Source organism: Salvia miltiorrhiza, unplaced genomic scaffold (assembly GCF_028751815.1).
Source record: "Salvia miltiorrhiza cultivar Shanhuang (shh) unplaced genomic scaffold, IMPLAD_Smil_shh fragScaff_scaffold_143_1, whole genome shotgun sequence".
NCBI lineage: Eukaryota > Viridiplantae > Streptophyta > Magnoliopsida > Lamiales > Lamiaceae > Salvia > Salvia miltiorrhiza.
The window spans coordinates 90,967-105,124 of NW_026651418.1; the positions used below are offsets into that span (position 1 = coordinate 90,967).

At 32.0% G+C, this 14,158-nt stretch overlaps 1 protein-coding gene and 1 long non-coding RNA gene across 2 annotated transcripts; both read right to left on the minus strand.

Annotated features, from left to right (window-relative positions):
* Positions 1–1,797: 1,797 nt before the first annotated feature.
* On the minus strand, positions 1,798–3,214 carry LOC131002505 (receptor like protein 22-like). The gene has a single exon (XM_057928983.1). It carries the CDS (start codon positions 3,085–3,087, stop codon positions 1,978–1,980), a length of 1,110 nt encoding a protein of 369 aa, XP_057784966.1. The 5' UTR covers positions 3,088–3,214; the 3' UTR covers positions 1,798–1,977.
* A 6,526-nt stretch (positions 3,215–9,740) lies between these two features.
* On the minus strand, positions 9,741–12,153 carry LOC131002506 (uncharacterized). The gene is made up of 3 exons (XR_009094325.1): positions 11,493–12,153; positions 10,494–10,577; positions 9,741–9,980 (listed from the first exon to the last, which is right to left on the minus strand). It is a non-coding gene; the product is annotated as an uncharacterized LOC131002506 (long non-coding RNA).
* Positions 12,154–14,158: the final 2,005 nt, after the last annotated feature.

The window sequence follows — 14,158 nt, forward strand, 5'->3', positions numbered from 1 at the left end:
TAAAAGTAAAAGTTCTTATGAACAAAAATAAACATTATTGTGAAGAAATGTAATATTGTTAAAACATTACCTTTTATCATATCAATGGTTACTTTTTCTTAGGACAATTTTTACTTGACTAAATAACTAAAAATATAAGTTCTAATGAATAAAAATAAGCACTACTTTTATTCATATCAATAATTACTTTTTCGACTATAATAATTACTTAACCAAATAATTGAAAGTACAAGTTCTAATAAATAAAAGTAACTATTATCATAAATAAATGTAATAATTTTGAAACATTTGTTCACAATAATTGTTATTTTACTCACAAGAACTTATACTTTTAGTTATTTGCTCAAGTATTATTGTCATAAAAAAAAGTACTCCCTCCGTCCCAAACGAAATGTCCTCCTTCTTTTGGGCACGGTTATTAAGGATGCATTATCTACCTAATCTAGTAGAAATTGAAATAATGCCATGAAATGTCATTGAATCTTATATGCTACCTAATCTAGTAGAAATTGAAATTTCCTTAATATTCTACTAGATTAGGTAGATAATGCATCCTTAATAAGCGTGCCCAAAAGAAGGAGGACATTTCGTTTGGGACGGAGGGAGTAATTATTGTTACGAAGAATGTAATATTTCAAAAGTATTATATTTTTCACAAAAAAGATATAAAAAAAATGTAAAAGAAAAACAATCGAAAAACAAAAAAAAATACCATGAAGGATAAAAAAAAAGGCAAAATATAAAAAAAATGCAAAAGAAAAATAGTAAAATTTTTAAAAATACAAAAGAAAAACCGTAAAAAGAACAAAAAATACTGAAAAGAATATATATATATATATATATATATAGATATATATATATATATATATATAAATGCAAAAAATAAAAAAAAATGAAGAAAACAGGAAAAGGAAAAAAAAAACATAAAAAAATGGAAACAAAACTAGAAAAAAACGTAAAAAAATAAATAAAAGGAAAAAAAATCGCTAAAAACCGCAAAAGTGATAAAAGGAAAAAAAAAATCGCTAAAAACCGCAAAAGTGGGGCAAGGAGGTTCGAAGACATGACCTTGGAGATAAATAAGGCATTCCCGCTGCACAAGTTCATCATTTTGTCTATCTTCTTTCAAAAACTTCAACATATACGTGAATACATGGGTTAACTATGCGGTTAACCGCATGCAATAATTTGCGATGATAAAATGAGATATAGGTCAAATTCAAACATCAAAAGATCTAATTTCGTAAAAAAATGTCAACCTGATCAACTCATTCCCCATCCAATCTATTTGATGACGAGTCAAGTGACTCAAGAATGCTCATATTTCCAAGAGACGAAGGGAATTCAAGTATTGTTAGTCAAATTCAAGAATCTAAGGAGGCGTTTGGTTTGAGTGGTAACACATGATTGATAAAATAATTCACTTTAATCAAATATTTGGTTTGCATGATTGGACACGTGATTGATAAATCGGCTTACAATCGTTTATCAATCCAAAGTTTGGTGGATTATATGATATATCCAATCTCAATTATTTGAATGCCAAGATCTAAAATGCATCCAAGTTATCACTATAACCAACCTCAACCAATCAAAATTAATAATCATGTAAACCATTGTCGGAGATCAGTCTAGGATTTCACACACTCCGGATTTCGAGAAAAACGACACCGTAGACGAAGTAAAAGCTCCATTTTCCAGTGAAGTAAAGACGGTGGAGAAGAATAGCGAAAATCAGTTCGCCAAGTGTTCGACAAAAAGCCCAGATGAAAATAACTGCTTATCTAATAATGGGACTCCATCACAAAACTATTTTAAATGAGATAAAATTAAAACTTAGCAAACTTTGAACATAAACAACATTGTATAAACTCAAAAGCACAAACTCACAAGTAGCAATCATAAAACAACAATCTGATGTCTGGAAAAGAACAAAAAAGCAAGAAAGAAAAGCTCATAATATATATTTGTCTTGAATCAACTTCTCCTCTGTGTTGGAGTAGCTCTCTTCCTTGTCTTCTTCTTCTTCTTGTTCTTGTTGTATGTATATCCAACACCAAAAAAGAATTCCACCAACCATCTTGGCCTTCCAAATCGAATAATCCAACAACCAATTCCAATTCCAACTATGATTCCACTTCCATATCCCATCACCACACTTCTCCATCCAAATCCATCTATAAATCCATACTCATCTTCTTCTTCTTCTGGCTGCATCTGCTGCTCATTCTCCTCGTTGCATTTTCTCGTCAACGGAACTCCACACAATCTCAAGTTTCCCACGTATGAATCATTCTCAAATGTGGAAAACTGATTAGATCGTGGTATTTGTCCCACGAGATCATTCATTGAAAGGTTTAATTTGGCAAGAAATGTCAACCTCGTCAATTCACTTGGAATTCTTCCATCCAATTTGTTCGATGACAAGTCCAATGATTCAAGCACACTTATATTTCCAAGAGATGCAGGTATGTGTCCCATGAGATTATTGTGGGACAAATTCAAGTATCTCAAAGAATTAAGATTACCTATGGAATCTGGAATACTACCAGAGAAATTGTTGGAGGATAAGTCAATGGTTGTAAAGGCTTCCAACAATCTCGTCAGTAACTGATCGAGACCTTTCAAAGTGATTCTCATCTCCAAAAATCCTTGAAATTCATCATAATATCCATCTGTTTGATTTTCCTTTACATCCATCATTGCTCTAAAACTCTTGAAATATCTTTGAGGTAGAGAGCCCACAAATTCGTTCTCTGATATATCTAATACTTGCAACTTGGGAAATGGAAGGTTGCTTCGTGAAGGTAGCGACATGTTACCATCAAACTTGTTAGACTTCAAGACGAGCACTCGAAGCTCAGGAAGACCTTCCATCCAAAACGGAAATTTGTCTCGTATTCTATTATTTCCAACATCGAGGCCCCTCAGACTTTTGCAATTGATTAAGGATTTAGGTAATCTTCCTTGCAATTTATTACCACTCAAATTGATGGACTCAAGACTACACCCTTTGATAAATATTGATGGAATGGGGCCACTAAAGTTATTTGCATTTAAATGAAATATGGACAACGATTTGCTCATGTTTCGAAAGCATTGTCGAACTGTCCCTTCCAAACTGTTATTTGAGAGTAGAAGAAACTGAAGGGAAGTCAAGTTGCAGATGGAGAATGGAAGCTCACCATTTAATTTGTTGGAAGAGAGCAATAAATACTTCAAATTTGATAGATTCCCAATGGTGTATGGTATTGGACCTGGATGTTTGAGAAGTCAACATAAATATTGCTTTGAGAAATGAAATTGAATGACATTATCAACTAATTTCTAAAAAAAAATCATGAACGTCAAAGTTGTAAAATTTCTTTGGAATAATATAATTTATTAAAAATGGACGTGTATCAATAATAAACTAAGTAAAGATCTTCTATATTTCTTATAGAAAAGTCGGGATATCACACGAGCTGATAGGATTACCATATAAATAAATATATTCTATTAACAACAAATTAAAAATAGATAGAGGAAATAGTACCATGAAAAGAGTTTCCACTCATTATTTCCAATTTGTGAGTCTCACAAGTCATACCCCATCTAGAGTTCTAATTAAGTCACTCTATTATCCATGTGAAAAAGAGATTACACTTCTCCAATTATTTTTCAAAATATTAGAGTATGTTTTCCTTTTTCGCAACTTTTTTTTTTATATAAATCTATTTCATATTGCAGATGGAGTGACAAAGGAATTAGACAAATCGCATATCTTATATGAACACACACGTACAGGCAAATTTCCTTGCAATTTATTAACACTCAAATTGTTAGACTCAAAAATACACCCTCTCATAAATATTGATGTAATGGGGCCACTAAAGTGATTTGCATTTAGATGAAATATGTCCAAAGATTTCCAAACTGTTATTTGAGAAAATAAGAATTTGAAGGGATGTCATGTTGCACATGGAGAATGGAAGCTCACCATTTAATTTGTTGGAAGAGAGTTGTAGCAACCGCAAATTGGATAGATTCCTAATGGTGGATGGTATTGGACCTAAAAATTGAAGAACCCTTCGTTTCAATCGCTTTAAAGATGGAGCATAGTAAGAAAGACATTTTGTTTCGTACTTGAAAACATACGCTGAAACTTTATTATTTTTTATTTCTTACTCTTATTTTTTAATAAAGTCAATCACTTTTTCAACTCCCAATGCACTTATTTGACATTTTATTAAAACTCGTGCTACAAAAATGATGCACACTTTTATGGAACGGATAAAGTATTAATTTACAAGACAACTCAATTTGCAAGTCATTATTTGACTTATGTGACAATGCCGCGTGGAAGTCAAATCATTAAGCCACAAATTTTGACTTCTACTCAAATAACTATTAATTCATCAAAAATATTATAAAAACTTATTTTTGAGGATTAGTTTAGATGGATAAAAGTAAGTGTTAATAGATAAAAATGTCCACTTTCTTAAATTTTTTATGAAAGGGTCTTCTTTAATAAAAACATGTATTCTATTGATTCGTGAAGCCAACGACATGTTACCATCAAACTTGTTAGACTTCAAGACGAGCACTCGAAGCTTAGGAAGACCTTCCATCCAAAACGGAAATTCATCTCGTATTCTATTATTTCCAACATCGAGGCTCTTCAGACTTTTGCAATTGATTAAGGATTTAGGTATTCTTCCTTGCAATTTATTACCACTCAAATTGATGGACTGAAGTCTACACCCTTTGATAAATATTGATGGAATGGGGCCACTAAAGTTATTTGCATTTAAATGAAATATGGACAATGATTTGCTCAAGTTTCGAAAGCATTGTGGAACTGTCCCTTCCAAACTGTTATTTGAGAGCAGAAGAACCCCAAGGGATGTCAAGTTGCAGAAGGAGAATGGAAGCTCACCATTTAATTTGTTGGAAGAGAGCAATAAATTACCCAAATTTCTTAGATTCCCAATGGTGGATGGTATTGGACCTGGAAGTTTGAGAAGTCAATGTAGATATATATTGCTTTAGAGACAATCTGGATACTTAAAGAAACATGGCAATGAAGAAATACATTTTATGCACGTGAAGTATTTTGATAGAAATTAAATTAGCTCTTCTATTCTTATATCACCCATGCATGTCTCATATATTCAATGGCATCTTAATTTAATATAGCATTCGCTAACATTGATCCTTAAAATTAATGGAGTTACAATAGAGTTCGAGGGTTTTTTATGACAGTAACTTAGATTGATTTGGAAATTAGGACAATAACTTTTGGAGTTACAATATGGCTGGAAACAACAAATCCAACTATTGTTAAAGTATTTAGTTAATTAATCACGAGTTAATTTAATATAGCGTTTGTTAACATTTTTAGGAAATGGACGACAGATAATTTATGTAATGTTCCATATATATCATTTTTTTACCACTAAACTGATTTATAAGATGGCCTAAAGTTTTCATAGCATTGTGGAATTTCTTATTCCCAAGATATACATAATCAATCTCTTTGATTGCCAAGTCGTAAAAGAATTGATTTGATTATTATAACATGACCACAAAAATAATAAGTATAATTAGAACACTATATTTAATGGTTCGTTTTTGTCAGTTTGAATACATTATTAGGTGAATATTAAATGGTAATTGTTCAATCCAAATAATTTTGACTCTGTTCAATTTAGTCTTGGCAATGGTTCAATTAAGTGGGGCCTTTGATATTTACAAGTTGGTTTTCAGTTGTTAAAATAAAATTAAAAAGTCATTTTTTTTATCAAATCATACGGTTTATTGCTAAAAGATTAATGTACAAGAATTTATATCTAACCTATTCAATGCAGAGTCATATATAGTTAATCTACCAATCTAAAATCATAATTACTATTAGAAAATTAGTTAGTGGCGTGCTTTTTCTAATTATATGAAAGTGAATATATATTGTCATATGGGCTAATTTGTAAACAATTCCATTTAATTAGATCGATGTAAACCGAGTCAAGTATAGAAAAAGAGAGAGAAATAATAATAATAATAATAATAATAATAATAATAATAATAATAATAATAATAAGAGCCCACCGTAGTAATCATGAGCAATATATCTTGTGATGTGGGCTAAGTAGTGGTCAATAATTCGGTTTAGAGTCGGTAATCATGAGCAATATCAATTAAGTTTTGTGGGCCCTCTGATATTTACAAATTGGTATTAAGTTGTTAAAATAAAATTAAAATGTCATTTTTTTTTAATCAAAGCATGCATACGGTTTATTGCAAAAAGATTAATGTGCAAGAATTTATATCTATTCAATTCAAAGTCATATATAGTCATGCAAAGTTACATATAGTTATGAATTGAGCAATATCAATTCAGTTTTGTGGGCTCCCTGATATTTGCAAATTGGTATTAAATTGTTAAAATAAAATTAAAATGTCATTTTTTTTAATCAAAGCATACGGTTTATTGCAAAAAGATTAATGTGCAAGAATTTATATCTAATCAATTCAAAGTCATATATAGTCATGCAAAGTTATATATAGTTAATTTCATAACGAAGCGTGATTCAATTGGTAAAGTTCTCCACTTCCAATTAATAGATTAGAGATTTGAATCACTATTGGCAAAAATGAAAAATCGTTAATCTTTTTTTTAATAAAAAAGAGAGTAATAGTTGATTTAAAATATGCCTAGAATTTTGGAGACTACTTACTCCGGCCCATAAGAGTGTGCATTGTCATTTTTGGACACTACTACACCATTAATTTTTTATTTCTTACTCTTATTTTTTAATAAAGTCAATCACTTTTTCAACTCCCAATACTCTTATTTAACATTTTATTAAAACTCGTGCTACAAAAAATGATGCACACTTTTATTTACTACAACTCAATTTGCAAGTCATTAATTGACTTATGTGACAATACCGCGCGGAAGTCAAATCATTGAGCCACAAAATTTGACTTCTACTCAAATACTCCATCCATCCCACGAAGCATGACACAGTTTCTTTTTTGGTCTATCCCACGAAACATGACACGTTTCTAAAAATGGCAAACAAATTTACCCTTTTATTCACATTTTCACTTTTTCACCCACCACACGTAACACACAAAATACCAATTTCTTAATTCTCATGCCGAAAAGAACTGTGTCATGCTTCATGGAACGGAGGGAGTAACTATTAATTCATCAAAAATATTATAAAAACTTATTTTTGAGGATTAGTTTAGATGGATAAAAGTAAGTGTTAATAGATAAAAATGCCCACTTTCTTAAGTTTTTTATGAAAGGGTCTTCTTTAGTAAAAACATGTATTCTATTGATTCTTAGATAAAAATATCATTCAATCAAAAATAGTTTTTATAAAAAATTTAGACAACCCAAAATTCTTTTCCATATTTTTGAATTATTTCAAAAACTAAATTATTATTCCAATCAAGTCAATAAAGCATAATTAAAAAAAATGGCATAACAAGGTAGTGAAAGCATGAAATTGAATGATATTATCAACTAATTTCTAAAAAAAAAAAAAAAATCATGAACGTCAAAGGTGTAAAATTTCTTTGGAATAATATAATTTATTGAAAATGGACGTGTATCAATAATAAACTAAGTAAAGATCTTCTATATTTCTTATAGAAAAGTCGGGATATCTCACGAGCTGATAGGATTACCATATAAATAAATATATTCTATTAACAACAAATTAAAAAATAGATAGAGGAAATAGTACCATGAAAAGAGTTTCCACTCATATTTCCAATTTCTAGTGAATATTAGAGTATGTTTTCCTTTTTCTTTTATCGAGAAAATATATTACTCAACTTTTTTTTATATAAATCTATTTCATATTGCACATGGAGTGACAAAGGAATTAGACAAATCGCATATCTTATATGAACACACGTATAGACAAATTTCCTTGCAATTTATTTACACTCAAATTGTTAGACTAAAAAATACACCCTCTCATAAATATTGATGGAATGGGGCCACTAAAGTGATTTGCATTTAGATGAAATATGTCCAAAGATTTCCAAACTGTTATTTGAGAAAATAAGAATTTGAAGGGATGTCATGTTGCACATGGAGAATGGAAGCTCACCATTTAATTTGTTGGAAGAGAGGTCTAGTACCCACAAATTTGATAGATTCCCAATGGTGGATGGTATTGGACCTGAAAATTGGATAACCCTTCATATAAATCACTTTAAAGATAGAGATGTAAAGCACTCATATCTTTTGACACAAATTAGCTAAGTCATACAATTCGAAAAAAAGTGTTTTCTATTTTTTTTCTTGTTTTTTTTTAAATATCATTCGTGTTCTATTTCATATTGTGCATGCATTGGCAAAGGAATTAGACAAATCGCATATCTTACTTTGGCAGATAATTTGAAATATCTTTTCAACAAATGTATCTAAAACCAACAAATTAGGAAATGGACGACATATAATTTATGTAATGTTCCGTCCAATTTTTTTACCACTAAACTGATTTATAATTGAACGAAAGATGGCCAAAGATTTGCTAAACTTTTCATAGCATTGTGGAATTTCTTATTCCCAAGATATACATAATCAATCTCTTTTGGAATATCACCTCCACAATTGCCAAGTCGTAAAATAAATTGATTTGATTATTATAACACGACCACAAAAATAATAAGTATTAGAACACTATATTTAATGGTTCGTTTTTGTTAGTTTGAATACATTATTAAGTGAATATTAAATGGTAATTGTCGAATCCACTTAATTTTTACTCGGTTCAATTTAGTCTTGGCAATGAATCGATTAAATGGGCCCTCTTATATTTATAAATTGGTTTTCAGTTGTTAAAATAAAATTAAAAAGTCATTTTTTTTATCAAAGCATGCAATTTATTGCTAAAAGATTAATGTACAAGTTGATTTCCACCAAAGTTGTTGTCTGTCAAGTAAATACTCTCAAGTTGTGTACATTGACCCAAACTCTACGGTATATCTCCCTCCAATTTGTTCGACCACAGGCTAAGTAGTTTGAGTCTTTGAAGGTTGTTATGCGAGCAAATGTCTTTTGGTAGGCGGCCTGATAAAGTATTATAGTATAAAATACACCCTCTGTATGCAAAAATATATACCTAAATAGCTTCGGCACAGATTTTAAGAATTTTGTTAAGTGTATTGTGACCAAATTTTACAAACTCCAGACCATATAATCTCACAAATCAGCTTAGATAATAGCATTATACGAAAAATAATACTATAACTTAATTTAAATTACCATTTAAAATAATTCCAAGTCGAAATACTCACTAGCTTTTTATATTTGGAGACTATAATACATCAAATCTAGATTTAGGTGTATGCCCAGTTTTGTTGTTAGATTGAGCATTTGAATAAAGAATCAGTATTAATAAAGTTGAAAGTTAAATGAGAAAAGAATAATTTAATTTCTTAGCTATATATACATCACGTTACTGAGGAACCGTAAAATATCATTAGAGGCAAGAGCCGAAGTTTTGCCATTTTCACAAAAATCTACATTTAAACTGAATGACATTATCAACCAATTTCTGGATTATCAGTAGAAATGAAATTGTCACAGCCCGCCCTAACTAAGGATAGTTAAGCCGAGTGATCTACGACTAGGGATGGGGTTAAAGAAGAAGGGGAAGAAAAGGGGCGTCATTTATAGCCGTAAAACTTACTCATCTTAATAAAACTCGTCATTTTTATTCATGAATACTCAATTGAAAATAGTCTATGAAAGACAGCATAAAACTTAATTAATATCATTAATCAAGTTATACATCATATGAAACCATTCTCTTAAGACTCAAAGTATGACATAACATACTATAACATCAACAACATCTTGCAGCGGAAAGTAGCTAGACATATGTATGAAGACATATTCTAGACAGGTTAACTATTTATTAACAACCCTGGAGACTCCGCTCATTGCAGCACCATCATCACATCAGCTCAACCTGCACATTTAGAAAACATATGCAGGGCTGAGTACAAAAGCACTCAGTGGGCACGTATGCCTAGGTATAAAAATACATGCTTCAAAACTGTAAATTGTCATGCCATCATAAACAGTACAGCAAGGGAGTTTTTCGCTAAAAAGGCCCAAGCTTACTAAGTTCATTTGTGATTCTTAAAGTTCGTCTGCAGACTAAGTTCTCTTGTAATCTATCATATCTGGAACTGTGTGCCGGAGAGGTGGCCACCTCTCACGGTCACTTGACCGGCCAACCCGCTAGATGACTCACGGTCACTGGTGTACACTAGCCCTGGCAGGATAGCTATCAACTGCTCAGGACCCGAATTCGATTGCATCATTGGCAAAGCCAAAGCAGATAGATATCATACTAAAATTTAAACATTTTATGGCAAGACAATACTTGAAATAACTTTAACTCAAAGATTTTATCATGAAATAACTTGCTTGAACGTAACATTTAAACTCATTTGATATATATGAAAGTAATGCCCACCTGATTGCAGTGTTTTGCTACTTAAGACAATGATTCTCTTTCCTTAGCGCGATAGGTTACTCAGACGCTTTTGTTTATTTGAACCTTTGATAACACGAAAACATGTGTTCGAGTGAATAATAGAAAAGATAACAACAAATGCAGTGAATCATTATTCACTCATTTCTCTAACTACCCATATTTCCTTAAACGACTATATCTAACTCATATACAATCGCTCTTCCTTTATCAAAATATTTCATGTACCTTTGAGGATGTAAGAAATTCCATTTTATATTATTCATTTATTTATCTATTATAAATAAAGAATAATTCTATAAACATAAAACGTTTTCCTTTTCCCCATTTAATAATGCCAATCACCAATATATATATATACACATCAATAGCTCATTTATAATCTAAAAGTGATATTTTATCAACAATAAAACTTTAAAATCCTTAATAGGAATTATTTTGAATCATTTCCATCTCAACAAAACTGTATAGATTCAACTTCAACTAATAAACTGCTTTTACTCCGAACTCGTATGGAGTCGAATTTTATATCAATAGAAACCTCTTTGAGTCTAGTTTAATTGAAAAAAAAAGTATGTTGAAAAACTCCAAGTAGTTTAAGAGATATAGCGATTTTCCCATCGCCTACCAGATTCGGCAGTTTCTGCCAACTGAAAGTCCAGATTTTTGAAAAAATAGCAAACGTTACCGGAATAACCTCAAATTTTATATGAAGATAGCTAACACATATATCTTCATACAATAAAAATTTGAGAGCTAAATATCAACATATGGTTACTGAAATAATTAACCTAATCATCTGCCTCACGACAGTTTCAACAGATACGGGCAGTAGACTTCTCAAATTTTAAAAGGGTGGTAAACGAAGTTCAAATAACATGAAACTTTGTACAAATATTTACCACACTCCCATATATACCCCATAAATTTCCCATAATATAATAGAAACGGGAATGTATCGAAATAAGGGCGTCAACTTACCCTTGTCCAAGTGAGCACTAATGGAAGTTGTTCGTCGGGGGTTTTCTGGTCGTCGTTCCGCGATGGTGTTTAGCCGCGAAGGTCTACGACTTAGTCTTCCTCGTGCGAGGTAGATCAGGCTACACAACGGTGTTTTCTCAATCCTTTTTCGTCGTAAGGATAGTGAGAAACGAAAGCCGTAAGTTGGCCGGTGGCTAAGTCGGGAATTCGACGTTGGCCTCCGAAGGATATTGCGGCCTTTGGTCAGGAAAATATAGAGAAGGCTTTGGCCTTTCGATTGTTGGGTTTGGTAGCCTGAAGATGGAGGAACGAGTACACGTTCTCGGTTCAGAGCCTAGTGGCCTGTCGGCGAATAAACGGCCCGGCGAAGGGAGCTCACTTGAGCTCTTGCAAGTAAGAAATTTAAAATTTTCTCTTGTTTTACCTCACACCTCTCGCACTTCTGCACTTCTTCCTTCTGCAGAACTCACCTCAATTTATAGAGAGGTTGAGGTGGTTGGTGGCAGCAAATGTTGAAGAAATATTGCTGCCATTTTTGAACACTTTGGTCTCGGCGTGATCATCTTCTCCTGCCATCTTTGAAAACTTTGCTCTCGGCGTGATCATCTTCTCCTGAAATTGGGGCTTTTTGGGTGTGATGGATTGCATGGAAGATATTGCAGCTGTGAAAATTGTGGATATTTGCATGATTTTCTCTTGCTGAAATCTTGACTATTTGGATGGGATTAACTGCGGAAAAATGCAGTTTTTGAAGATGAATAGTTGTGATAATGATATATGTTGGAGGGGTTGGTGTAATAGTGTAGTGATTCGACTATTTATCGTGATCTAATTTCTCATAGTTCGTACTTGTTTCTGTAATAATTCTCCAATTCTCGTTTAATAAATACTCGTCGTATTTATATAAATTAAATTCTCAATCTTGAGATTTAATACGTGAAAGTCGAAATTAATTCGCGACTTAATACTAAACACATATAGCGTGAAATAATAAAATTATTATTCACATAAGCTCAAGTTATAATTCTAACAATTCGATTTAAATAACACGATTTATGAAATCGGTTATAAATCTAAAATTTCTAATACTATTGATTAAATCAATCAACTGGTAATGCAAGGTCTCAAACGTGTAGCTAAACCAATAATTTAATTATTGGTTTGATTCATGATTGAATATTAAATCGCAGCTCTGTATCTCTTATACAGACTTTTGCTGAAATAATATTATCTGAATAAAATAGTCACAATAAATAATTAAAAGAATTTTATAACTAATGCACATGTTTAATCTAATATATATTTAAAAGAGCGGGGCATTACATACTACCCCCCTTAAAATAAATTTCGTCCCGAAATTTGCATACCTGGTATTCTAGCTTGTGATACTAGTCATTCGTTTCATTCATCTCTTTTGTAGCCTTTTCCATCCTGTGATGGTTCCACTACATGACGAGAACAATATTATTGCCTCGTAACACTTGAACCTTACAATCTAGTCACTAAACTGATTTCTCTTCATAACTTAAGCCTTGAGCTTAATTGGACTATCTCATCTTTCTTAATCACATACTTTCTTAACTGCGGGACTTAATATTCAGTGTATACATCCACACTCCTCCACTAACCATTAGTGCACTATTCCTGACTTTCGTGAATCCTTTCGTTTTTCTTATTCTTGAGGCGAGACACATTTTCTCACCAATATCCATTTTCATTTCGTGCTTTCATAATCCTTTCTTGCAATTCACACTTAACTCTTGATGCAACTACACAGCTTGATATTGTCTCCGGATGGTGAACAATTACTAAACCGAATAAGGCAATCACCAATCAGTACTTCATATTTAGTGGTGAAACATCTTATCTTAATTTCCAATTGATGGTACCATCATAATTCTTCACTAATTCGAATCGTCTCTGTTGTCTTACATTGAAATCTCTTTGCTCGAAAAAGCACTTCAAATTCTTGTCAGCTATAAGGACCTCACACTTAACTTCGTACAGATAGTATCTCCAAATTTCCAACACGTGCACAACCACAACGAGTTCTAAGTCATAAGTCGAGTAATTCAACTTTGGGGCTAATGAGACATAGTGCTCAAGTTCTCTGAAGTTTAAAACAAATACTTGCTTCCTTTGAACATTCCTATTGATGGAGCTTTTGACACTTTAGCCGAAACAATCACCCTTCTAGTGTGAGGTTGTTGGCTTTGAGGTTGGGTTGGATCTTAAGTCTTATTCTAAAGTTCTTTTTTCTATTCTCGAATTTTCTGTTGTTTTCTTCATTCCATTTTCTTTCCTTCACCACATTTGGAGCACGTCCTGACATTTTGTTGAAAACTCTATCATACTAGTTATCTGCCCTGGTTCTCCACTTGGGATTCCAGAAGTTGCTTTGTTTCTACCGACTATCGGTCAAAAGATAGGTTGATGCTTAGTGTATCTTTCTAACTGTGAGAATATCACCTTCTAGTACTTCGAGAACTGACAGCAAACTAAGTCATTCTAGTCATTACTGTGCTTATCGTGGTAAATAAGATCTTATTGTGACAACTACATAGTGTGAGTCTATACATTGGGATGACGCCCTACTCAAGGTCAAAATCCTAATTGACAATCACCGAGATCTTAGTTATATGGGCTGACCAGACCCAGCACAATGA